Source organism: Rhea pennata, chromosome 4 (genome assembly GCF_028389875.1).
Source record: "Rhea pennata isolate bPtePen1 chromosome 4, bPtePen1.pri, whole genome shotgun sequence".
Lineage (NCBI taxonomy): Eukaryota > Metazoa > Chordata > Aves > Rheiformes > Rheidae > Rhea > Rhea pennata.
This window is the reverse complement of record NC_084666.1, coordinates 2,362,887-2,387,880: the sequence shown is the minus strand read 5'-3', so window position 1 is coordinate 2,387,880 and position 24,994 is coordinate 2,362,887. Positions and strand designations below refer to the sequence as shown.

The window sequence follows — 24,994 nt, the reverse complement described above, 5'->3', positions numbered from 1 at the left end:
ATATTATTTGTAATTATTATTTATTGTTTCCCTGCTGAACTGGTAAATCAGTGGTTTTCACTATCATTGCCAAAGAGAGAATCTCCCCAAAAACACTTGACCTCCAACCAGCAGGGACCTCTGATTTGGGATTTACCTACAAGCATCAGTAAAACCGTCTCCTGTGGCCCTGCTGTCAAGCAATGAAGTCAGAACTGGGCCGAGAGGCCAAGGAGCCAATTTCCCCTGCACCGCCAGCCCACCCTCAGACTCCAAATCTAGCAAGAGGTACTCACCATCCCATCTCCACATTTCGTCCCCGTCATCACCAGGCCAGGGTCTGAGAGGTCTTCCTCATCATCCTTCGCAGTGTACATGTACGTGCCCCGGCACTTCACTTCTCGCCCATTAAATCGGATGGTGGTGTCAATGGAGACTGTGTTGGTCCCCTGGGGTTTCTTTGCTGAGCTCTGGCACTGGATCTTGCCACACATAGCGTCTCTAGAAGGAGAGGCACAGGTGTGAAGGAAGGGGCCTGCCCGCTGTATGCTGCCCCTTCCTGTGGAGCTGAGGTGAGCGCAGGAGACGTGGTAGGAGATGTGGGTATCATCAGGTGCACGGAGCTGTGTTTTACAGAAAGGCTCCTGGTATCCCAGCACTGTCCCAAGAGGCTGATCCCTTGGTCTCATACATGCCATATGGCCTCAGGAAAGTTGCTCCTGGCTTCACAGCACACAGCCAAGGGGCACTGCATACTCAACAGCCCGTTACCCCAGGCCTCTGTGCCTGCTGGCTCACTTTTCTCTGAATTTATTGCCATAGGAGGTTGTGAAGGCAGAGTCTCAGCAGGTTTAGAAAGGGCTTTGACAAATTCAGGGACAGCATAGAGAGATGCTGGAGGGAACAGGCAGGGATTTCCCCTCTAACATCCCAGTGGATGCTGGGGGCACAGGGGACAGGATTGTTGATGCATTCCCTAAATAGTATCTCCCACTGTCTTTGTTGATTTTCCCTTTGGGTTGGAGTGGGATATGGTACTTGGTGGAACAACCTCCCTGCGGTGACAAGGACTGAGCCTAGGAAAGACCTGGCAGCTTTCTCAGGTTCAAAATGGAGCTGGTCCGAGGCTTGAAGCTGGGACTTTAGAGTTCGGTCCTGGCATCGCTGGTTGGGAAACGGGGGAGAGCACTGGGGGCTGTGGGTGCAGGAGGAGGAGATGGGGCACCTGCAGGTGTCGATGCTGGGTGTGGCACTCACCTCTTCTCACATTTTACGTAGCGCCCTTGGCTGTCTTTGCCACAGTTGCCATACGTGTTGCCAGCCATGTTCACATCCTGGAAGCAGGCATCAGGGGCTGGCCAGGCACCTGCAGGAAGGAAGAAATCCAGCATAACCAGCAGTCCAGAAAAGTAGCCAGGAGGGAGAAGGTAGAAATACTGAAATTAAGAAGAGTGTCTGAAAGCTCATGCAGAAAACATCACACAAGTTTTCCTGGAGCACTACTGCTGTAGGTGTGACACAGAACAGCGCAATAGGGGTGAATCTCGTGGAGGAATCTCCTGTGGAGGGGCTTGTGGAGGATTTCAGCCCTGGGTGAGGCTTTCCCCATCGTTGCCTGCTGCAGCTCTCCTGCAGAGGGTCATAGCATAGCACTGGCCCCAGGAGGTGGCAGTGTCACTGTGCCAACTGGGACCCGGAGAGCTGTGCGCACTGCGTGGGGTGTGAGCGGTGAGAGGTGTGTGTATATGGGGAGTGAGCAGAGTGTTGAGCGCGTGTACGTGGGGACTCTGCAGGCTGTGCACAAGCCATACGCAGTATGTGAGCATATGCTGCATATGGCCCTATGTAGCACGGGGGCTGCGTGCAGCCTGGGGGCCAAACGCAGCGTGGGGCTGTAAGCAGCACATGAGCCCTAATGCAGCAGCCTATGGGCCAAATGCAGAGTGGGGGCCGTAGGCAGCGTGTGTAGCTGCGTGCAAAGTGCAGGTCATATGCAGCACATGAACTATATCACCTATGGGCCTATAGGCAGCATTGGAGCCATACGTAGCACGCGTGCTGTATGCAGCATGGAGGCCGTGCGCTGCAATACGTGTGGGTGGGCTGTGCACAGCGCAGGACCGAGCACCTGTAAGTGTGCACACACCATGTCCAGAGCCCTGCTGCCCCACTGCGCCAGCCTCACAGACGCAGGCTCCCAGCCCCGAGCGAGACAGCACACACAGTCCATCCACCGTGCTCCAGCTCCACAGGCAGGGGAACCTCAGCCCTTCCCCAAGCGCAGACACGGCATTGAGACCCGATGTGTCTCCTGCTCCACGGAAGAGCTGCAAGGGGGCAGGGCTTGGGGTCCAGCATGCTTACCCGGTCCCCAGAGCTGGATGCACTGCTGGTGGTGGGTCATGCACATGCCGTTGTTGCAGTAAGCCTCGCCATAGGCACAGGAGGAGCCATCCAGCAGGTAGACATTGGCTGGACAGTAAGGTGAGGCACCCGTGCAGTACTCAGGGAGGTCACAAGATCCTGCCGCTTCCCTGCAGATGGTCCCAGCCACCTTTAGCTACCAGAGGAAGAGAGAGACGTATCAGTATCAAACAGCAGTAAACATGCTAAGCCAGGACTGGCACTGTCTCCCAGCACAGCCCAGGGTCAGAAGTCATGAGTACAGTTCCCTACGGGACTAGAAGGGACTCCCAAGGTGGATCCCTATGTAAAGGGGGATTCCTGGGGCTGGACACCAGTCACAAGAGCAGCCAGCAGAGAATCTCCAGAGAATGCATGTTCATGGATAAACCTTCCCATTTGGCCCTAGAGGTGCTGAACTCAGGGCCTGTGGAGGGACAAGGACATGATGAGTTCCAGGGTGACAGTGGGGGCCGTATTCCCCTCCTCGGCCCGAAGAACCCACACCTCACAGGCGGGTGAGCGGGTGGGAAAAGCAGGAGTGAGTTACCCTGCAGTTCTGGCAGCAGTCACCGTGGGCACACTGGGCCCCTATCTTCAGGGTGCAGTTGTGCGCGTTGCAGCATGGGTTGGTACACTCCTGTGGAGAGAAGAAACCACCACAGTCAGCAAGCCTGTCCCTTTCCTTTCCCTAGCCGAGTCCCGTGGCTCCCTCTGGCTCCTTCATCAAGCACAGCATTATTATTCTCACTTTCCTAAAAGGGGAAACTGAGGCACGGGGGAGTAAGAAAGAAATGAGTACTCAGGGCAAAGCCAAGTAGAGAGCCAGCCCCAGCTAACAGGATTTAGGAATGTAGGACTGAAAAAGGCCCTTGGGATGGAGTTTCCAGTGGAGATTTCTCTGAGGTCCCATGACCAGCCAACCCATTCTTGCTGGAAATAAGTCTCTCCACATGGGATGCCCTCCTCCTGCCTGGCTCCCTGCAAGTAGCTGAGAGCCAAGCTGCAAAAGCCTCTTTAGAAAAGAGATGCAGTGCCCAGGACCATACCTCCACCTCCCCACAGTCACAATCTTCTCCATCTTCCAGAAAGCCATTGCCACATTTCCGGCCAACCACCAAGTCCTTGGTGTCAGGCAAGTTGAAGAGACACATGCCACCTCCCTTCTGGAAGTAGTTCTCCAGCTGCCTCTTGCTGCAGGAGCTGAACACACGAGGGAAGGGATGTCTGTGCAGAGGAGAGATGGGGAGAGATGGGAACTGGGGCAACCATTACTAGGAAAAGATGGAAAAATCACAAATAAAGCTTGGAAATAGTGACATGAGGAAACTAGTACAACTCCTTCCAAACACCAGAGTAGAAGCCATCATCAGCCAGATTGGTTGATGCTGCTAACATTGTCCACCCCAAACCCACATAGCCAAGCATCAGACAGAAAAAAACAGAAAACTACACCAAATCCAAGCATTTTCCAGAATGGGATTGACTGGACAAGCAGGGTTGCTATACACCACCCCACAGAGATTGAACACCCAGCAGGAAATCTCTTGGACATCCCAATGATCTGAACCCAAAAGCCTGAAGTTTGGAGTCATTCAAACTGCAGCCAAAGGTACAGCTCCAAATGTGACAATACTGGAAAACAGAGCCTTTTTAAAAGGAAAAAGGCAAATTGCCACGGTTTTCTTTTTCAAAGGTATTTCAGTAGGAAAATTATGGGCACATGGAAATTAGCATGTTGGTCTTCCTATGTATATAATCTTAGAGAAATCCTTGGGATTAGATATCCATAACTCTAAGGATCTGCGACATGGACCTGGCATCCCCACACAGCTGCAGTCCCAAGCCAAAGACAAGTGTACAGCTGCTCTATCCCCTGCTGGGACATGTTGGGGGGACAGGCTCTGCCAGTTTGAGATGGGGGTCCCTAGCATCACCTCCATGCCTACGTCCAGGATGCTGCAGATCCCCTCCACTCTAACCACAAGGTCAGTCTCTATGTTACAGGGACTATTTGCCCAGGCTGTCTGCTATATACACGTTTGTCATTGCTGAACTGGTGATGGGAAATACCTTTCTGGGACTATTTAAATGCCACAAAGGCTGAGACAGACAAAAATCCTTTAAAAAAATACAGAAAAAAGAAACAAAGAAATGGTTGTATTAAATAATTAACAAGGCTTGAGCAACAATAAAACAAAAAACAACAACAACAATAAATCAGTACACACTACATATATAGCCATTTCAACAGCCCAACTGATCTTTCAACTAAGCAGCTGGACAGAAATCGGTGATTTTTTTGAGAAATTCTGAGAACAGTTCTTCCTTAATTTTGCATAAGTTTGTGGAGCTTTTTGCATGATGCATTATAAAGGAGGAAGCAGATGGTAGAAATGTATGCACTGCTCTCAGTTTCAGTGTTGTTTTCGTTTCCTCATATTGCTGAAAAGATTTTGAGATTAGGATGTCCTATTTTTGACATATGCCAGAGGGCTTTTTCTGAAGTAATTTTGCAGTCTGAGAGAAACTTCTCGAGCTGTAGGAAAAATGCAGGTGCATACAAGCTATCAGAGAGTGAGCAAGTAAATAAGTCCACAAATTGGTACATGAACATGTAAATAGGGGCAGACTAAAGATAATTCAAAACGTGTTTCCCAACCTTGTGGGGAAAAACATTTTAGCAAAAGAAGAAAAAAAGAAAAAAGAAAAGAAAGAAAAGAAAAGAAAAAAGTTTTTTTTTTTTGAGAAATATTTGGACTGAAAAGCACATTATCCATTTGAAAATGGAGCCAGGCTATTCACATGCCACTTCTTTTCCCAGACAGTCTCTTGGACTAGGCAGCATCTCCCGTCACCCTGCACAGTTCATCTTCTCCAGGAGGAGAAGCAAGGCATTGCAGGGGGATGTCTAGTCAGAAAGCTTTGCCTGCAGAGGTAAGCAGGGGCACAGCACAGCTGAACTACAGCATGTGGTATACTGCTTTCTTCCAGGGTATCCAACTCAAATGGATGAGGGCAGGAAAATTTGGGTTTTCCATACCTAAACAAACAATCAGCTACGTCTTCCTGGAAAGCAGGCACTTTTCCCCATCAGAAGCCACCTAAACCCTGTTCTAACAGCCAGGACATCCAAATCTGTCACAGAGAACAGATTAGGTCAGGCAGTTCCCCAAAGCAAAACAGAATTACGATTATTGACTGTTATTTATTAACTCACTGACCAGGCGGGTTCAAAGAACAGGGAATAAATCGCTGCTCTTCTGCAATGCAGGGAAATCTGGGACAATCGTATCATCAGGAGATGGAAAACCAGATGGGGGAATGGCCTTGGAAGGGGAAGTGGTGCCAGTTAGACAAATTTCATATAGTTCTGAGCTGAATTAAGGGGTAAAAGTAAATCAAAGCAAACTGGGGGTGAGGGAGATGCTGGAGAACGTGAAAGTTAGATACTGCTAATCTGGAGCATCCTGCACCTGGACTTTAATGAGGCTGGCTGCAGGGAACATGAGCTCATCTCACCTTAGCCCTGCAATGCAGGGCTTCCCCACCAGCACAGCCACAGCCTGGCTGCGGACTGGGGACTCCTTCGTCCTCCAGGTTTACAAGTGAATAGTAATTTCATCAGGGTGTGGATTAGCACAGGAAAGGCCTTGGGTTCCCCAGCAGCCTGCACAATATCCCACCGTACAAACAGCCGAGCAGCAAAGCAGTACTGCTGGCGAGAAACAGGCCATGTAACATGTCAACCAGATGAAAGCCATTCACCTCCGTCCCTGGCTCTTCCTAGGGTTGGGGCTGCTCAGAGAGCGAGCTGGAAACCAAACACTGCCTTCCTCTGTCCTCCCTTCCTCCCTTGTCCTCTCCTAGCTGCTCTGCTCTCCTTCAAAGACCTCCAGAGTGGTCCGTTCCTCCTGAGCAAGGCAGGAGTTCACAGACATGCTGTTATCTTTTCTCTGCATGTTTTGCCAGGGAGGGATGAGAATTGCAAGCTCCTCTTGACCTCTGCCTGCTCTGGAGAAGCAGAACATGCAGGGAAAGCGGGGAGGAAGGCAACCAACCAGCTTCCCCTTTGCAATGTGGAGCCACACACACAAAAGAGCATCTGCAGGACAGGTTCCCCCTTTCCGCTCCCCAGCCTGCACATCTGGAAATGGCATCTGGATTTTGCTCGAGAGCTTGAGGCCATGTTCCCCATATCCCATTCCCATCATCACCCTGTCTCTTACCCGGTAGCTGCTGCCATGACACAGCCGCCTTGCTCAGGAGTGGCCTCCACACAGCAGCCCTGGCTGTCATGGCTCATGCCGAAATTGTGGCCGATTTCATGGGCCATGGTGGCGGCTGCTCCGATGGGCTGCTCCGAGTGGTCCTGCGCAGGATGGGGGGCTGCGTCAGAAATGCAGCCAGGGAGTGGAGAGGGACAACCTCCCCACAAGGCTGGGTTGGGAGCACAAGACAGAGGGACCACAGTACTCCTGGGTTCACAGCTGAATCCCACGGGCTTAGGGCGGGGGGAGGGACGAAACAGAGTTTAGTGCAGAAGCGGGGTTTGGCCTCCCTGAAAGTCCACATGAAGCTCCCCACAAGCGTCAGCATTTTTGCTCTGTGATCAGCTTGGTGCAGGACCAAGCTAGGAATAGGCCTGGAGAGCTCAGAGGACAAAAGAAGAGGCAACGATAGATTTCTGGGAAGATCTACTGCTGGAGCCAACTACCAAAAACTCTGAGGCCTCAGAGGCACACAGCCTGGAGACCATAAACCACAGTACCCCACACCACTATCCTGCTGTCACCCCACAAGGGTGCAAGAAGAAAAACAAAACCCTGCACAAGCAGGGAATAAGCAGGGAGTATTCAATATGAGGGGTCAGGAGCAACTTCCAATTCAAGAGATCCTGATGCTGCCACTAGCTCCAGCTGGAGGGTGTACATGGGCCAGAAGAGCTTTATACTGGCCTTTTCTCACCCTCCTCCTAATTGCATAGCCAACATCTAAGAGGGTTAAGGGACTGCACCTGCATCTCTGTTGCAACGCAGCACAGCTGGTCCTCTTTACCAGCAAACAAGATGGGGTGGTAATGGGGTCCCCAACCTGGGAAGATCAGCAGAGACTCCCATGCCTCCCTTACCACGCTGACGCCTCCAGAGTTATCTGGGCTGCACATCCCCTCCAGTGGGGCCATGCCGATGGTTGTCCCCCTGAACGTCTTCCCGCTGTCCAGACGTGTACCGGAAAGGAGAGCGGATGGCGATTAGCGCCTCCAGACAGGGCAATGAGCACCTGTGGGGGCACTGGGCTCTGCGGAGACCCTGGGCTGGGCTGGGAGCTCCCTGCCCTACCAACCCCAGGTCCACAAGGGTGCTCACGTCAGCAGCTGGGCGTTGTCATGCTTCTTCCGAGACCTCAGCGCCCTCCTCCACTGCAGGAAGGACCAGAGTGTGGCATTGGCATCACTAGTCACAGTGCACTGGTCCCGCTCTGTCCACACCTCCAGGCCGATCAAGGCCACCTTGATATTCAGTGACCTGTAAAACTGCAGGAAGGAGACAGGGATGGAGGGGACAGGGACTGGCATTTACAGCACTTCGTTATGCTCCCCCATCACCACCACGGTGCCCTGGTCTTCGGGGCCCAGTGAGCAAAAGCACTGTTTCCGCTGGTAGATCCCCATGCTTTCTCTGGATGACTCAGGGACACACTTCTCCCCAGTCCACCTACAAACATGAGTTCTACAAACAAAAGTGTGGGCACATGAGCCAGCGATGGTAGCACAACAAGCTGCCACCCAGGTGCTTATGCACCTCCTGTGCACACCTAAATTGTGGCTGCATGTCGAGGGTGCTGGCTTTAATCATGGTCATGGAAGTAACAGCTGGACATGTACCTGGGCCAGGCAAAGAGCTGGCACTCACTTCACTGCTACAGCTCAGCTGATGCAACTCATTTTCCACTGTGCTTATAACCATCATCTAAACTCCTAGCATCAGTGACACAGGAACAGGCCCCTCGGGTGCTTTCCCATGCAGAGGGAATGACAAAAGCGATGGGCTGGTCCCTCTCCCTGGCCCTTACCTTGTCTACGTAGTTTGCAATCTCAATGATGCGCTGCTTGGTGTGGCCCAGGTTGAGATTCTGGTTCCTGAACTGCAAAAAAATGGGTCCAAGGAAGGAGGTTGCAATCCAAGTTTGATGCTTTCAGCCCCACGTTTCCCCTCATGCCAGGCTGCGGGGGGACCGGTGGTGCAGAGAACAGGATAAAGGGGATTGTCACTGGCAGATGGTGTGCAATGGGAGAGCGAAAACCGCTGGAGACCTGACACTTCATTGTTAAGCTACAGCAGCATCTCTCTCATTTGTGCAACAGAACCAGGGAGGAGGACACCCAGAGCTATCAGGATGTGACAAGGCGTGATTTCCAGTGACTTTGGGAAAAACACAGCCTCCAAGGCAACACAGCCTCCTAGAGGCAACATGAGCTGGCACATCCATACCAAGTCCTGTCTTGTGCTGGACATATCCTAGACATGCTACACTCATGAAGCTTGGAAAGCGCAGCCATTAATGGTGCTGCTGATGGTTATCAGCAACCTGGTGAAGATTGTCAGATGAAAAGTGGAGAGGGAGAAAGAGAGGGATTCTGGCTTATCTGCAAAGGACCATGTTTCTGTCCCTCTGAAGCTCACCAGTGTGTGATCAGCAACAATGAAGAGCTCCATGTACTTCATGGTCCTCCAGGCATCTCTCTTTATCTGCAAGACAGACAGGGTTCACAGGAGGGAAGCAGTAGGCAGCCTGGGCCACTGGGTATCCTAGGCACCTCAGACATGGCAGTCCTGCCCAGGAAGGATGGTTAAGGGTAGAAACTGAGGCATGAGAAGACAAGTAAAATTTGGTGGGGGGCAAGGGGGGCGCTATGGTGCAATTCCCAATGTCAGCCCAGGACCAGGAATCCAAGGCCAGTTCCCTGGTAAGGACTTGTTGAGATGCTGCATTCAAACACGTCTACGGGCTCCCACACCGTATCATCCAGCATTGGTCCCCCACCCACATCTCCTAGGTGTTCCCGTTGAGATCGCCTGCCCAAACACAACCCACACAATCTAATCCCACCCAGGGCAGCATAATGTATTTAGCAGGGGCATGGAGGGACCGATCCCAGCCCTGTGTTCCTCCTATGAGTGAAAGACCAAGGGATTTACCCGGTAATGCGCTGGCTTGAAGAAGCGAGTAATATCGGCTATGCTGCTGCCAAAGTCTTCGCTGTGGCCACAGGTCCCACCTTTGACAGGCAAGTGCTCTGCTCGGTAGATGATGTGATGCCCTGGCTCTGGGGCTCCCAGGGGTTTCAGGTAATAGCTGTCATTGCTGTTCACTACAATCAGGCCCCTGGCAATGAAGAGGAGAGCAAGCCCTGAATGGTTCCTGTTGCTCTTTTACTCCGGCTCCCCCAGCCCTTGCTGAGGCCTCACAAACGGGTTACACCTCAGGGTTGGTTGGTACTCAGGGTGGGGCAGAGGAGAGAGAGAGGTGCCCCTGTGACTGCAACCCTTGGTACTAGTGTACCCTCAGCACTAAAACCTCTATGTTTGTAAGATCACTTGAATGCAACATTGCCTCTATTAGCTCAGATCATGACTGCATCTTTCCTTCTCCATTTCCTCCACTGAGCTGGGAAACGCAGCCCTTGACCTGCAGCTGCAGAGCCCTGTAAGTGCAAAGGGGACCTCCCTGGGGTATTTCTAAACCCTTCCTCAGAGAGTGAGTGAGACACCAGCAGGAAGAGAGCCCCTTAGTTTACAGCAAAGCTCAGTTCTGGAGCATCCAACCATGTGGTACAGGGTCTCACTACTTCCGCAGCTGGATTACATTGAGCATCCTGCACACGCTGAGCAACCCGCAGAGAAATGCCAGGCAAGTAGCCAGCTGGGCATCTCCTCTGCATGCTGGAAGTCAGGACTCCTGGAGCCACAACTGCAGCTAGTTTAGTGATTAAAATCCTGCAGGGTTCGCTCTTCAGGGATGATCTGTCTAGGGCCAAGCTGGGCTACATGGAGGGAGCTCAGGAGTGCCAGGAGATCGTCTCTATCCACCTGGCTGATCATCACCCCAAACTTTGTGGAGGGAGACCTCCTGGGCAAAATGGACCCCAAGGGACACAACCGGGATTCAGATGCTACCGTTGCTCCTCCATCCTACACCCAGGGTCAATCCGAAGGATTGGGGAAGAGAAGCGACAGAAAAAAAAAAAAATCAGTCACGCAAACCATCCAGCGCTCACTGAGTGAACAGTCCCTGGTGCAAGGAAGGGATGCAGTCAGGCTTGTCAGATGCACTGCCTCCGTTTGAGCTTTTTGGGCTTTCCTTGCTACTCTTGGTGCCAGGTGGTTTATCAGAAGAGGATAACTGGAAAGAAGAGGGCTGCCAGATCCAGCCCTCTACCTGCCCACGGCCATACAGTCCCTTTGGCTTGCGAGACCAGCAGCTGGGAGCCTCCCGCTTGGTGTTGCATGCCTCCCTGTCCCATGGTTGCTCCCTACCTTATTCCTGAGCAGGTGCTGAGGACAACCCAGGAGCTCCGGTACCCGCGGACACGTCCATGGTAGTAGCAGTGGTCCTGGGAGAAAGGCAATAGATACTATCCATTACAAACCTTCAGGCAGAACCAGTGTCCTTCCTCTCTGCTCTCTCAAACCACGGGGCAGAAATCTCCCTTGCCCCCTAAATAAATGCCTCACAGTACCCTGGGCTGGGCAGAGCTGCATGCCTTGTCCTTAAGGCCGCATGACTCCCATCTCTGAGCATTTTACAGACAGGCAAGTGTTGTTCTGAACTGGGGAAAGGAAGGGACGGAGCCAGGATGCTGTCTCCTCCGGCAGTTCAACTGAGGACACGGACAACCCTTTCACCGGGCTGTGCATGCTGGAAGGGAGAAAAATAGCAGGAAGAGGGGGACGGCAGAGAAAGCAAGAGATGCTCAAGGCCTGCTGAGTGACAGGATGGGGCAGGGGAGGCGAGAGCAGCCCTGGCGCAGGCGCTGCCCTCTGCGCTCTGCATTTATATCCCTAGGTGCTGCATCTCGGCCAAGAGATACAGGCAGCCGCGTGCTGCTCTCATTCCTCCCGCAGCATGCATCAGCGACGCTGCCAGGGAAAACATGTCACCTCCCTCGCAGCGAGGTTTTGCCTTCAACCTGGATCGTTTTACAGCACGGGTTTGATGCACAGCTTCTCTGATGCCACTGAGGGGACACGGAGCTGCAACGTGGCACAACAGGGCCTCTCTGATCAGTTTTGCTGCTGCAGAAAATATAAGCCACATCCAGCAGACCTTGGTCTGCCCATCTCCGTGGCCCCAAAACCTACAGGCAAAGGAGAGCTGAGACACAAGTCTGGACCTTCTGGTCATTCTTGGTCCCTCTGGCATTCACATCAAGCAGGTTTCCAGGTTCTTGACTGTCAGTCCTCCCCCGCAGCCATCATCCGGTACAGAGATGAAAGCAAGAGCCTGGCTGCCAGGACCCCTGGGTCCCACTGCTGCTGCTGCTAAACCAGCCTCAGGGGTGACAGACTTTGCCACGTGCTTTAAGTTTCTATGACAGTGATGCTCAAGTGTGGTTTCTAGGGAGGACCTGAGGCGCTGAGCTGCCCCAGCCTCAGCAAAGGAAGGAGCATGTGGTGCTGAGTTCCGAGAAGATGATCTACCTGCAAAAAGCAGCTATAATTAAAGCTGATCAGTGGTTTTGGGGGCCAGAGGTAAAACATGGGAAGGGAGAAATACCCCCAGCATCACCTAATATGGCACCTCTGTGGGAAGGAAGCCATCAGGGGACGAGCAGGACTCCTCCTCTACTTCCTCCCTGAGGAAACCACAGGATCCTGCTGCACCAGCCCAGCGGTCTGACCCCCTCCTGCCCCACATCATCAGTCCTGCAGCTGCAGCACATCTGGGCACCAGCTCACCCCAAGAAAGGCAGCGTCTCTGCTTTTCCAGCGAGCCTCAGGCTGCCGCAGCATGACACAGAGGCAGGTTATGCTCTGAAAGCCCTGAGAGCCTGCTGAGCTGGGTCTGAGCCCACCCTGGTGCACTGAGCACGCCAGACTCCGCACTGGTAGGGTCTGTCTGGTGCCTGTCAGCCTGGTAACAGGCCTGGGACTTGAGAAAGCCTAGACCTATGTGACTTGCTAAATCAGAGCAGGGAATCAAAGCTGGGCTCCCCAGCAAGACACCTGCCCTCTCTGAGCACCTTTCTTCCCCCATGAGGTAACTCAGCCAGCTTGAAATACCCATGTGATAGAGCTCTGGAGGAAGGAGATCAGGAAGGAGGGTCCAGAGGTATAACTGCTAGACTTTGCTGGATTTTGGTGGAGCTCCTCTGATTTACGCCTCCTGAGATGACACCCCTAAGCAAACTAGACACAGCTAACGTGTCTAGTGCACCCACTCTCTAACCACTGGGCAACACTACCGCTTTGGGCATCTGTGCCTGTCACCAGGAACAAGAGGGGCATCCAAGGCACCCCCAAAAATATTATTTCCCTCCTTCTCAGAGCAGGAGATGGGATATGGGACATGCGGCAGCCTCTGTGCCCCACAGAGGTGGAAGTGACAAACGCTCTGCAGCGGGAGGAAAGGCTTCAACAGGCAGGTTTCAGCTGCAGGGAACAACGCACGGGGCAAACACTGCCCCGGCACTGCCTGACGCCACCCTCCCCTGGCACCCACCGTGTAGTTAGGAGCAACTGTCACGGGCTGCCCATCCTCAGCATAGTGCGTCTCAGTGTAGTCTGGTGACAGCAGCCTGCGGAGAGAGGAAGGAGAAGGGTGAGAACTGCCTGGGCTGCTCCTGGCATCCAGCAGAGAGCTGGGAACTGGCAGCTGGGGGGGGGGGGGAAGTGGGGCCAAGCACCCTGGGCAGCAACGCTACAGAACGGCCCTGCGGTGCCCAGCAGTCCAGGGGTGAAGCCTGCAAGGACAGAGGACTTGCCAACCCAAGATGCATCCCAAGGCAGCGTTTGCAGCACATCTCCTGCCGGAGCATCTCTCCCCACCCTTCCCAGGCATTGCGATGGTGGTGGCTGGGCCGGACGCACGGTCCCCCTTCGCTGCCTCTCCCCGCCCCTCCTGGCAGGCAGTCCTCGCAAGAGCACAGAGCTTCCCGGCCAAGCAGGTGCCGAAGCGTCCCTCTCCTCCAGGAAAGCTGAGCCGACAGCTCAGCTGCCAGCGCCGCGTCAGTGCTGGACCCAACCAGTGGCGCCGTGGGCTGCTCCAAGCCGCGTGCACTGGGCTGGGAGAACAGCTGCCCCACCAACCGCCCTCCGAAGCAGGGTGAAACACCATCCACGCCACACAGCACACTCGCACCCACGCCAGCCCGCTCCTGCACAGATGCAGGCATCGAGACAGGAGGATGGCCTCAAGGAAAGGGAAATTGAGGCAGGGGAAACTTGCACTTCACCTATCCTGAGCAGAGGGTACCCAGACTTGGCAGCATTCCCCTTGCCCAGATTCTCCCTAGGTCAGCACGGCACATTGCTGCAAGACGCAAGAAGGCTGCTGAATCTCCTCTTTCTTCTACTTCCCTCCATTGCCCGTGGCCCATAAGGGACCAGGACAGGCTGGACAGCAGTGACTGCAGCCCTGTTGGCCCCTGGGCAACCCTAAATGGAGTAGGGCAGCAAGCAGTACCAGCGCTTGGCCCACCGCCTGGCTCCAATGCCGCAGGCTCAAGCAAAGAGACGCGCACAGAGGATGAGTGATGAATCACAACCTCCCACTCCTTTCCAAAGTCCCCTTCACCTTCCGCAACCCCTCTGTGTGCTGGTGCTCTCTGGCCCAGACAACACGTCAGAGCTCCCAGTGCGGGCCCAGATACGACGATAGAGGTTGGGGCATCCACCACAGAGAAAATAGCTGGGGTTGGGGGGAAAGGGGAGACACCTCCAGCCATTTGAAAGGCTGGGCTGGGCCCCTCCTTTCCATCTCAGCAAGGAAGGGACTGCCTGGGGTTTCAACAGCCTCGGACAGCATAGCTGGCCAGGCAGGATTTGGCAAGCATATCAGGGAGGAGATTGCATGAACGCGGCCCAACTGCCCACCAGTGATCAGAGGGCCTGGACATGGCAGAGTCATGCCTTGCCACGACTGAGGACGAGCAGCCAGGGCTGGCAAAAGCTTCTCCATAAAGGACCAAGGTCCCACTGGGACAAGCCACAAAGACCCTCGCCCCTGCCAAGTCTCCTTCTGCCCTGCCACGAAAAAGCAACATTTGAACCCAACACCAAGCTGAAGTCCCTAAGGGAAAGAGCCCTGCCTGGAGAAGAAACGGTTGGCCCCATGCTCAGTGCTTCAGCCAAGGGCACGCGAAATTGGGAGCCTCTGACACACCACTCCGTCCAGCCTTGGGAACGCCACTTAGCCTCACTCACCGCACAGAAGGGCGCCATGAGGGCAACGCTCCTGGCACTTGCTTCAGCGACAGGGCAGGGACCTCAAAACCAGAGCCAGTTCTGAGGAAGATCAAGCTCAGGCTGCTGCTGGTAGCAAAATCTGCACCCCTCCATCTTCACCCTGCTTGCTTTGGCCAGGATGGTTTTCCCACAGCTGCAAGCGATCTCTCAGCAAGGCCAGCCCCAGGGCGCTTCCACCGACACAGCTCCAGCCCAGCACTGATAAATCGCTTCCTGCTGCTCCAATGGGTGATGAAAATCAGGAAGCAAAATAGAGTGTGAAGAAGAGCCAGAGTAGTGTTTGCATCTGATGAATGGATGTGCTCAGGGGCTGCCCGTCCATCTGCACTACCGTGCAGATGCCACAGTGATGGACACCCTGCCATGACCTACAGCTGGGTCCTAGGAGGAGAGCAGAGCACGCATACAGGGGTCTCTACCATCCGGAGAGACAGCTCTTTGCAGACTCAAGGCTCCCCATCTTGATCAAGTGGTTAGATCCCACAGGAAGAACAAAGCAGGGTTGGGTTTATCCTTGGTGACAGTCTGGCCCTCAATACATGAGTTTTGGCCTCATCCCAGTAATTTTATTCTGCAATAGAAGAAAATAAACTAAGCACCCACCCCCAGAATAGCCTCAGGCTCTCTCCCCTTTTGGTTACTATTTTGCAACCAGTTTGCCCCAAAAATGTCCTTGTGGGCTCCTGCCTGGTTTCCAAGTCCACCAACCCCTTGCCCAGTGAGTCCCGTGAGCTCAGCCATGGCCAAGCACCAGTAAGTCCCATTACCCCAGGGAAATAACACAGGAGCTCGGACTGGGTCCTGTGGCTCCTCTCCCACATCCCGCGTGCGGAGAGCACGCGCCAAGCTGCTCTGCCCAGCAATGGAGCGTCCTGGGCGCTGCTCCAGCTCTGCGCTGTTAAATACAGAGGTGCCTGGGGCGGAAAGGCTGTCGGCCAACCCGCCGAGACAGCCACCCAGCCAGCGCGGGGGCGGAAGGGCGGCTGCCCATGCGAGATGGGGACAAGTCAGCCGAGGACAGTGGAGCTGCGAATGCCTCTGGACTGTGGTTGGGAAACAGGGGGAGCAGGGAGGGTTGAGTCGATCCTATAATAGGGGGCACAGCAAGTCCCAGAACGGCTCAGAGATGTCTTCTCCAGGGCAGGCAAAGGACCAAGAGCCTCAGGGAAGGAAGGGCAGGAAGGAAATGCGGCGACTCCTATTTCTGCACAAGGCAAGGCCTTGTTAGAAGACACAGGCAAGGATGGGTTTTGGATGACAACCATCTCTCCAATACCCTGGGGAAAGAAGACTTAAGGTCTATCACTTGCCCATGAGCTAAACAGGGCCAACACAGCCCTGTTAGCTAGCACAAGAAAGCAGTGCAGACAGCCACAGCTGTCTTGGTCTCCCCAGCAGACAACCTCTATGCATGGACAGTCTTGGGTGCCCTGGATGCTCTTGGGCACTCAGCTCCCATCTGCTGCCACAGAAGTCCTGTCATGCTTCCCTCACCCGAGCCCAGCATCCTCCTGCCATGCCCATGGCTCAGCCTCCTCACACTCTTCCAGCCCTGCAGTTACTGGGCCTTTCATCAACCCTTTTCTTCACCCCTTACAGCCACGCTTCACTCTTTGGGAAGGCAAAGCAGCACCAAGGCCCCTGCTCACAGCTCCCATGTGCACTCCTGCCTCCTCTCCGGGGTTCACAGGCATAGTTTTGCTGTCAAACACACGCCTGTGTCCACTCCTTCCACGGCTGGTGTCTGCTCCCAGTCAGCCCATTTCCTCACCCCAGATTTCCCAAGTTCAGCACTTTTCAGTAAACCAAATGCTGTCTCCGTCTGGCCAGGGCTTAGCTCCCCCCGCACAGCCAGACAGCCACAAACAGGCTCAGCTTCCAAACGTTTATAGCCTGACAATAACAAGAGGTGCACAGGAGGGTCATAAAAACTGGGAGCGATCTTAGAGATCCAAAGCAAGGGTTTCAGCCCATAAACTAAGCCAAGAGGAAGCCAAGCCTCCATCGCATACCCTTCCTTCCCCTCTACCATCTCCCTTTCCCTACAAACAGCATACCCTGCAATCCCAAGGGGGAGCTAGGTAGACTGGGATACAGTAGTCTTGCCAACCCTAAACCACCAGATCCCAGTACCAGCAGCTATGCCATCGTCCGAGCATCAGCAAGGTTGCATGGCTGGTGGAAATCCAGCTGTATCAAGAACCGATACTAAGATCTGAGATTGCAGAAAATTGTCATCCCATTAATGAGGTTGCAACTATTTATGGCTTAGATTCTAGGTTAGACCCTCCTACAGGACCAGTATTATGGTCATGAGAAGAAATAAAAATATTTCTGCACTTGGTGCACCAGTTAGAGAGGAGGCTAAACTCTGCACATTAGCTTTTAATCCCTTACCACCTCCCCTATTGCTCATAGACCTAAAATGACGCATATACCAAATTCTCCTTCCCTACAGATAAAAACAAACAAACAAAAAAAAAATTTTGCAGGTCTGAGACCTGCTGCCCAACTGGGCAGCTCATGGGACGCTGAGATGGGTGACTGGTACCTCAACCACCAGCAAGAATAGGGCTTTGTCCCCCCAACTCATCCCCTCTTCTGCTCTCCGGGACTGTCAGGTTGAATTCAGGAGGCAGATGAGGCCAGATGCAGCGCTGCAGGAGACACAGACAGATGTGATATGGCTCAAGCAGGCACAACAAAAGGCCAGCCCAAATCATTGCTGAGTGATTCAACACAGAGAAGTGACACCGTGCCAGCATGGGGCCTTGTCCTGCTCCGCTCCAGCCCTGGCCAGGGCATGAATCTCTCAGAGCCACTAGCAAAAAGCAGAAGTAGAAAGCAGAAGCCATTTCTGGAGAGAATGGCTTCCTGCCTTGCATCACACTGCTCTGTCACAGCAGCATCAGGTGAACACCAGGAGAGATCTGGATCCACAGAGGAACAAATGACCCAAATTCCCCAAGGCACACTGTCATCTCACAGGAAGGGAGCAGGGATACTGCAAAGATGAGCAGTGGAACAAAACTCCATGCAGTGCCATAACGCTGCTCCTGCACCTAACTCGCATCATGTAAAACCGAATGAGTTTACATGACGCAAAAGGAGGGAGCACCCTGGCTGTCAGACTAGACAAATCCCCTCTTTGCCCACCAGGATCCTAACAGATCCCTTCCCCAAAGCCTAAGAGGTCTAAGGGAGCAGGGCACTGAGCACAGCAGCAGGAACAGGCACCAGGTACTGAGAGTGTTGTTCCAGCTCTCAGGCAGCTCTCTCTTCCCCTCCCTGGTTATCCTGGTGAGCGTGTTTCTGTACCAGATCCGGTTTCCGAAAGCAAGTCTACCTGGTGATCACTTCCTGCCTTGGCTACACTCCAAGCTAAATGAGGTTTGCAGTAGGGCTGCCGGCAGAAGGAGGAGATGGGTGCACTCTCTTCTCCTGCCTTTCCTCCCTCTCATCTGGAGGCTGGGGTTAAAGTGCTGGCATGAGGGGATTGCCAGGTTGGATGAATGTCACAGTACACCTGAAGGGGGACAATGCAGCTGGCAGCAGCAGGTATCCCAGAGGAGGATAGGATCTCCTCCCAGGGAAGGAGATCAGAAAGGAAAGAGTAAAGCTATGAGACAAGATGGCCCTTAGCCTTGCTAATGTCAGAGTTCAGCATGAGCAAGTACACAGCATGACATCAAGCAGGGCTGCTGGGCTTTCCCCAGAGGCAACCTGCCTTGGATGGGCTGATCCACCAAGAATGGACTACCAGAAGGGTAGCAGAGAGCTTCCCAAGTCACACTGGCTTCTCAGATCCTCTCAATGTCAGCAGAAGCAAAATCAGGCCAGTCTGATATCTCTAAAGACCCTGTAGGGTCACTCCTCTCAACGGGACAACACCATAGGGCTGATAGCTGGGGAACCATCTGTTCATCAGCACAAGAGCAGCACAGGAGTGCCTGCCTATCCCATCGAGCCTTTCTCCCCACCACCATCTCCATCCCCAAAACACTTAATGCCATCTTCCCCCATACTAGTTTCTGCATAACAGCATTGCGCTGGCCTCCAGTTGTCACTCAGAATCTGGGAGGGTGTTGTCAGGAATATATTAACCTACATCCTAACATTTTATCACATTGGTAAAGCAAGAAGGTGGAAGAAATAGCAGCCAGTGCTTGAACAAACTCAACAGCACAATACCACACAAGAGATGGGACACAGAGGAACCAAAGAGATGATGCAAAGCCTGTGGCCAAAGCTGTTTCTTCTATGACATCCAGGTGTATCCAACACACTGGCACTGCCTCTCCAAGGGAAATGTTCCTAAAGAAATTCATCATCCAGACTCCCAAAGGGACAGCCACAGGCCTGAATCTTGGTGGCCAGCTGTCGTCTGTCCTCCCATAGAGAGGGTCATCATGTCAGTGCCACTGTGCCCCCCGTCACTCCAAACTGAGCCATCTAGAAGGAGATCAAGGACTTCAGTATGGAGCAATGGGCAGGTAGGGGAGCAGGGTGGCTTCCTCAGCAAAGCAGTTCAACTGAGGGATAGGGTGGAAGCCCTGATATCTAATAGTGTATGAAGCAAAGGCTGGGATACAGCTGGGGGCAAAGGCAGGACAAGCTCTTTGCACAGGACACCATGACTCCAAAAAGCTGCCAAGCAGGAAAAAGCTGGTGAGAGACAGGGGAAGAGGTGGCTGTGGGCGGTAGAAAAGAGTGAGCATTTCAGCCCTATCTCAGCATGGCAGAGTGCTGCATTGGCTCCATCTATCAGGAAGCCACACCAGGCTGTTACTTCCCCTGCAGGGCAGAAGAGCCAGGGCAGGGCCCAAAAAGACAGCCAGGACAATATTGATTCAGCCAGCAGCCGTGCAGGGATGCCCAACGTGCCAAAACCCAGTTCCCAGCAGCTGGGCTAGTGCCATATCCCTTCTCCACCTACCCCAGGCAAAGTCAGCTCTCCCAGGCCCTAAAGAAACCCTCGCCCTAGTGTTGGGCAAAGCAGCAGAAACAGGAAGGGAATTTCCAGGAATTCCCTTTCCCATTGAGCTGCCTGCAAAGGCACTTACTGGTTTCTCTCCAGCACCAAGATGAGTTCTCTGCCCTCAGCCATCACAGCCACTTCCCCTCGGGCAGGCGCTGGCACCTAAAGAGGAAGTAAAGAAGGGACAGAGTTAGGGAAGAAAGAGCCCAGACAACTGCCAGCCAGCTACCTATCACTACTGGGGCTTGTCTGTATTATTGTAGGACACGTGCCCTGCGGGCAACAAACAAAGCAACACACGCAATGAGTTTGAGCACAACCCCTGTTTGGGAAAGCAGGAGCTTTTCTGATTGCAAAACCATGACGCCGGGACCAGGCCTGGCCTCAAGCGCTGGGTGAAACAGCCTGGGGACGCTAGGAACAGACATGTCCAAAGGCAGAGGACTCAGCAAGAGCAGGGAGACAGGGGACTGGGAGCATCCTGGCCCTCCGAGCAGCTGTGGGGCCCCTCTGGGGCCTTGCAGTGTCTCCGCACAGCTCTGCAACCAGATACTGATTTCCTTCCCCTCTTCACAATCCCGGATTTGGGTGCTTTCTCAAGTCTAGCTATAAGCACACATTCTCACCTCCACACAGCTCAGGCACCCTTGATTTGAGCTGTCTGTGGACCACTGGGTCCAGGCACCTCACAGGATACCTCACAGGACACTATCTCCTTTGTCCATCCTGTCCTCAGCACCTTCCTCTGCTGCCTGGTTCAGGTCACAGCCCTCAGCCTCCATCCCATGCTGCAAACTCAAGAAAGGAGAGAAATAAACCCTCCTGCTTAATTTCCTGTGAATTTCCATACTAGCAGGAAATAAAAGAGGAGAAAGCACTTGACAAGCAGCCAAGATTCACTCTGCAAAGATGGAGGTAAGAAAGCAAATTCAGCCTCTGGTAGCTGCTCCTGGTAGGGAAACGCACCACCTCTGTCCAAGGGAAAGCATATCCGAAAGCCAGACAACCGTATCAACCAAAACAACCTGGTTTATGTTAATGTCAGCAGAGATCAGGACCCTGCCACCACTGGAAGCTGCCCCTGCCCAGGGATGTTTAGGGTGACTGGAGATTATCTCCTCCCCAATGGGTGGGCAGTGCAGACCCAAATTCAGAGAGATGCAAGAGTTTGGTTCCTACATGCCTTTCAGTGGTGGGTCTGAAGAGGCTGAGTCACTTCCTGAAGTGCATATAGCAGAGAACAGATTTGCATTTGGGTTTTGTGTCCCAGTCCCATTCTGTAACCCACAAACTAGCTCCCCGCCCTGATGTCAGTTCTCTATCTTAATTCAAACATCTCCATGTCTGTGCTGCACCCTTCTGCTCCTCAAGCTGCACCCTGAGCAGGGTCTCTGCGTGTTTCATCCCGCCACAGCCCCTGAGCCAGAGCGAAGAGAGCCCTTGCTCCCCACAGAGACCAACGCCTGGTCAGATAACACCAAAGCACAGCCAGGTTGGCTCCATGGCCGGCGCTCTGCTCCTCCAGTCACCTCCAGGCCCTCAGGCAGCCGTCAGGAGGATGAGCTCAAGCACCTCCACACGTCCCGGCTGGGAGCCGTGCCCTCCCGCTGGGTGACTACGCAGTTTGTCATACCAGGGCTACGGAAATATATAGCAACCGCCTCAGCTCCCCAGCACCGGATAAATGCACCGTTAAAAATACCATCGGGCAGCAAGAGGAAATAATTGACTCAGCTTCCCCAGGATGCTGGAGGTTTTACTCACTCCCTCACTTTGGTGAGAGTTAAATGGGAATCAATTCCCTCGCTGCACGTACTGGTTCACACCGGTATAGCTTGTTTGTACTCGATGGGATGTACTGGAGCACCTGATGCCCAGAGTAGCTGCCCTCCTCTGATGCCCCCTGCACGGCCTCCCCAGCTCCACTACTGGGGACACTAAAAGCATCACTAGCTTTCACCCAGTGCCTTGCCAATACTTGATCTTAACACTCTTATCTGGTGTCTTTTCATCCAGTCCTTTTTTTTGTTTAAAAACACACATCCCAACAGCTGCCCTCACATACTGTTGCAGCTTCAACTGAATTCACACACACCTTTCCCAGCACAACCCAGGGCAGCAGCACCCACGTGTGCACACAATTTCTCATCCATCCCCTGCCTTGCAATTCCCATGCTGCCAAGCCATTCCCCCCTCACAAAAAAAAAAGAGCTGTGAAATATCACCCTGCCCAGGTGCTCAAACCACCGCACACCATGGAGGTCCCGTAACACTGGCCTAAAACGACAGGAACAGCCGCTGCCTGCTAGCTCAGGCCAGGGTTTCCCCAAGGCAACCGCACAACCCCCTGCTCCTGCGAGCAGTGGAGATGTCGAGCACCACAGGCCGGGATGCTGCATGAGGGATCCCATCTCCGGGACCGCAGCACGGCTCAAGGCCATGGCACGGGGCAGCACAAGCTCAGCACCACAAGCGCTGCGCCCCCGAGTGACCACCGCTCTGCACCCGCAGGGCTCCTTTTTCCCACTCCTCCAGCACTGCATGTCTCCCTATATCTCCCTCTATCTTCTCGTCTCCGTCTCTGTTTACAGTCCTGCCTGCGGGACTAGCTCTGTTTATGTCTCGCCCTCTCAACGTCAGTCCCTCCCCGTACGTGATGGTGGAGCCTTTCCTTAAGCTAAGTAAACAAGGCCAAGGCAGACTGGAGCACACACTCGCCCAGCTCCAATTTCCCAGCGAGACGGCTGTTATTGCAGCGCCTCCAAAGGCGGTGGAGCCCGGCAAGCTGCCAACGCTCAGGTCTCTGCATCGGAGCGTATCCTGGCTGGCCCTGGAAGCCACCGTCAGCAGCCACAGCACCCTGCATCCTCGTGGCTAGGGGATGCAAGCTATCGAATCGAACGTTTTCCCAGCTCCAAAGGGGAGCAAAAGGTAGAGGAAGGAGCCATCTCCCAGGCACAGCCACACACTGGCTTCGGCCACTCTTGGTAGTGTGACTTCATTGCAGAGCAGATCACTTGGAATGCAACAGGGTGCTGGTGAAGCCAGGTTACTCCCAGTCTGAGCTAAGCTGGAGTCCAAATTCCCTAGCTTTCCCTTCTCATCCCTCCTAGAGACTGATAGCGAAGGATTGTTCCTCACCAGCACCCTGGTGAACACAAACACCCTCTGCTCCTCCAGCTCTGCCACCAGCAAAGCTGAGGCATAGGGTAGCCCACACCCCCGGGCAAGGCACAAAGGTGACATCAAAGGCTCTCAAAGTCACAAAGTAACTTCCAGGCCAGCAGCTCCGGGGCTGCTCTTCTGGAAAGCATCACTCTTAGGGGAAGGCACTGCAGTAATGCAAGGCATTCTGGCATGCAGGGCAACCCGGCACTGCTCCCGCATCCCAGCAAAGAGGGTTTGGGCTCCTGGGACACACATTCCTGCAGATCTCCTGCCTCCCACATCCCTGGCAGCCATGCCAAATTGAGCTACCGTGACAGAGGCACCCTGTTAAGCTGCTCAGATCATGGGGATGCTTTTGGCCCCAAGCAGAGGTGCAGACCCACAGCCAAGGGTCTCCTTGCCTCACATGCAGAGCTGGCTGGCAGTCAGCTCTCGGCATCCTGTCTGCCCAAAGATGGGGAGGCGCCGGCCACCCCGGCCCACAGCAGCATGGGGACGTAGAGATGGAGTCAGGCTGGCTAAGGTCCCCTCCTCCTCAAACACCGTCTTCCCAGCTCCAAAAAAGGAGACCAGACACAGTGTTTAAAAAAAAAAAAAAAAAAAAAAAGCAAATAAAGCCGAGTCCGAGGCCCTGCAAATTCCCAGCAAACCCCTTAGTCATGGCCAAGGCATGGCCACCCGGCTCCCCAGCCACAGCTCTCGGCGAGGGGCCCTGTGTGATATATGGAGCAGGAAGCTGGGGCAGAGGGCTCCTCTCCTTCGGCGATGGTGGGAACGGGCTGTATTTTTAGAACATGATCTTATACAAACATCGCTTACTGGCCAAACATGGTCTGTACATTTTTCTTGCAATTTCCCCTCTTCCTCCTCATCCCTCCCTTATTTCAAGCTGTTTCTCCCCGTCTCTGATCTTCTTAACACCCTCTCCTTGCCGCCCATCTCCTCCTCCCTCCTTCACCCCTAAGTCCCTGCCGATTCCTTCCTCCCAGGCACTGGGCAGCTTTAAATTCCCCAGCAATTACACCCTGCCTTGACTTAAGAGCCTTACTGGCAAAATGCTCCTTTCCAGCTGCTGTCTTAAAGGGACATCTGCATGCACAGGGTTACTACCGTCAGATGCTCTCATCTCCCATTGCAAACGCTGTTCAGCCACTGAGATTTTCAAAGGCTGGAAAACAAATGGGTGCTAAGGGCATCTGCATTCAGCCCCAGCGAGGTGACGCAGAATAAACTCCTCCACCCCATGCCTCAGTTTACCCTGTTGCCAAAGAGGCGGCACAGCCCAGAGGAAGGAAGAGGGGGCTGATCTGCTCCTATGGCCCTGAGATTCGGTGGGATTCCCCCTACTATAAAAAGATTTGGAAAGGATGGGGGGGGAGCAGCATGCAAGCTGGGCTCTTCTGGGGGATGACAGGTCCCTTTAAAATCCAGCTGCCCCAGATGTTCGCAAGCCCAGGGGACCTGCAGAGCCCCCTTGGCCAGGGAGCCAGTTGGATCCCTTCGATGGGCCCCTGTGGAGCTGCTCCGAGCTGAGCATGGCTCTGCATCACCCTGCTCATAGTAGCTGAGCACGATCCCAGGATGGGCTGAAACCAGCTCAGCCCCTGGAGAAATAAAGTGCAGCAAGGAGGAGGAGGAGGAGGACTGAGCAGGCACCACCTCTCCCAGGTAAGCACAGGGTGCCTAGCACCTGGCTTTCACAGGGCAGGAGTCAAACCTCCCAGCTGCAAGGCCAATGGCAGGTGGTTGGGTGCCCTAGAGCTGCCGGGCAAGGCCTCACGCACCAAGCACGGGCACAGCTTAGCACAGGAACTGCTGCCAGCCCCAGCTGGGGCTCTAGCATCTTCTTCCCCCCACCAAACACCACCAGCAACTTTTATCAGTCAACAGGAGAGATGCATTAGACCCCACAGTGGGCTGCAGGAAGCACCTTCCCTCACCCCGGACTGGAGGCAAACGTGGTGATCCCTCTGCAGGGCATCCCAAGGAAGCCAGT

General features: G+C 53.9%; 1 protein-coding gene across 1 annotated transcript in view; it reads right to left on the bottom strand.

Moving 5' to 3' along the window:
- The window catches only part of ADAM33 (ADAM metallopeptidase domain 33), a 45,759-nt gene that overhangs the window by 9,006 nt on the left and 11,759 nt on the right, over positions 1-24,994 (bottom strand). The window contains exons 3-16 of the mRNA XM_062574935.1: positions 19,916-19,992; positions 13,108-13,183; positions 10,923-10,999; positions 9,585-9,771; positions 9,069-9,134; positions 8,458-8,529; positions 7,752-7,918; positions 7,514-7,598; positions 6,612-6,754; positions 3,432-3,609; positions 2,933-3,022; positions 2,344-2,539; positions 1,237-1,345; positions 276-480 (exon numbers count right to left, since the gene is read on the bottom strand). Of these exons, the coding sequence (XP_062430919.1) occupies positions 276-480; positions 1,237-1,345; positions 2,344-2,539; positions 2,933-3,022; positions 3,432-3,609; positions 6,612-6,754; positions 7,514-7,598; positions 7,752-7,918; positions 8,458-8,529; positions 9,069-9,134; positions 9,585-9,771; positions 10,923-10,999; positions 13,108-13,183; positions 19,916-19,992 (1,728 nt within the window). The remainder of the gene's footprint in view (positions 1-275; positions 481-1,236; positions 1,346-2,343; positions 2,540-2,932; positions 3,023-3,431; positions 3,610-6,611; positions 6,755-7,513; positions 7,599-7,751; positions 7,919-8,457; positions 8,530-9,068; positions 9,135-9,584; positions 9,772-10,922; positions 11,000-13,107; positions 13,184-19,915; positions 19,993-24,994) is intronic.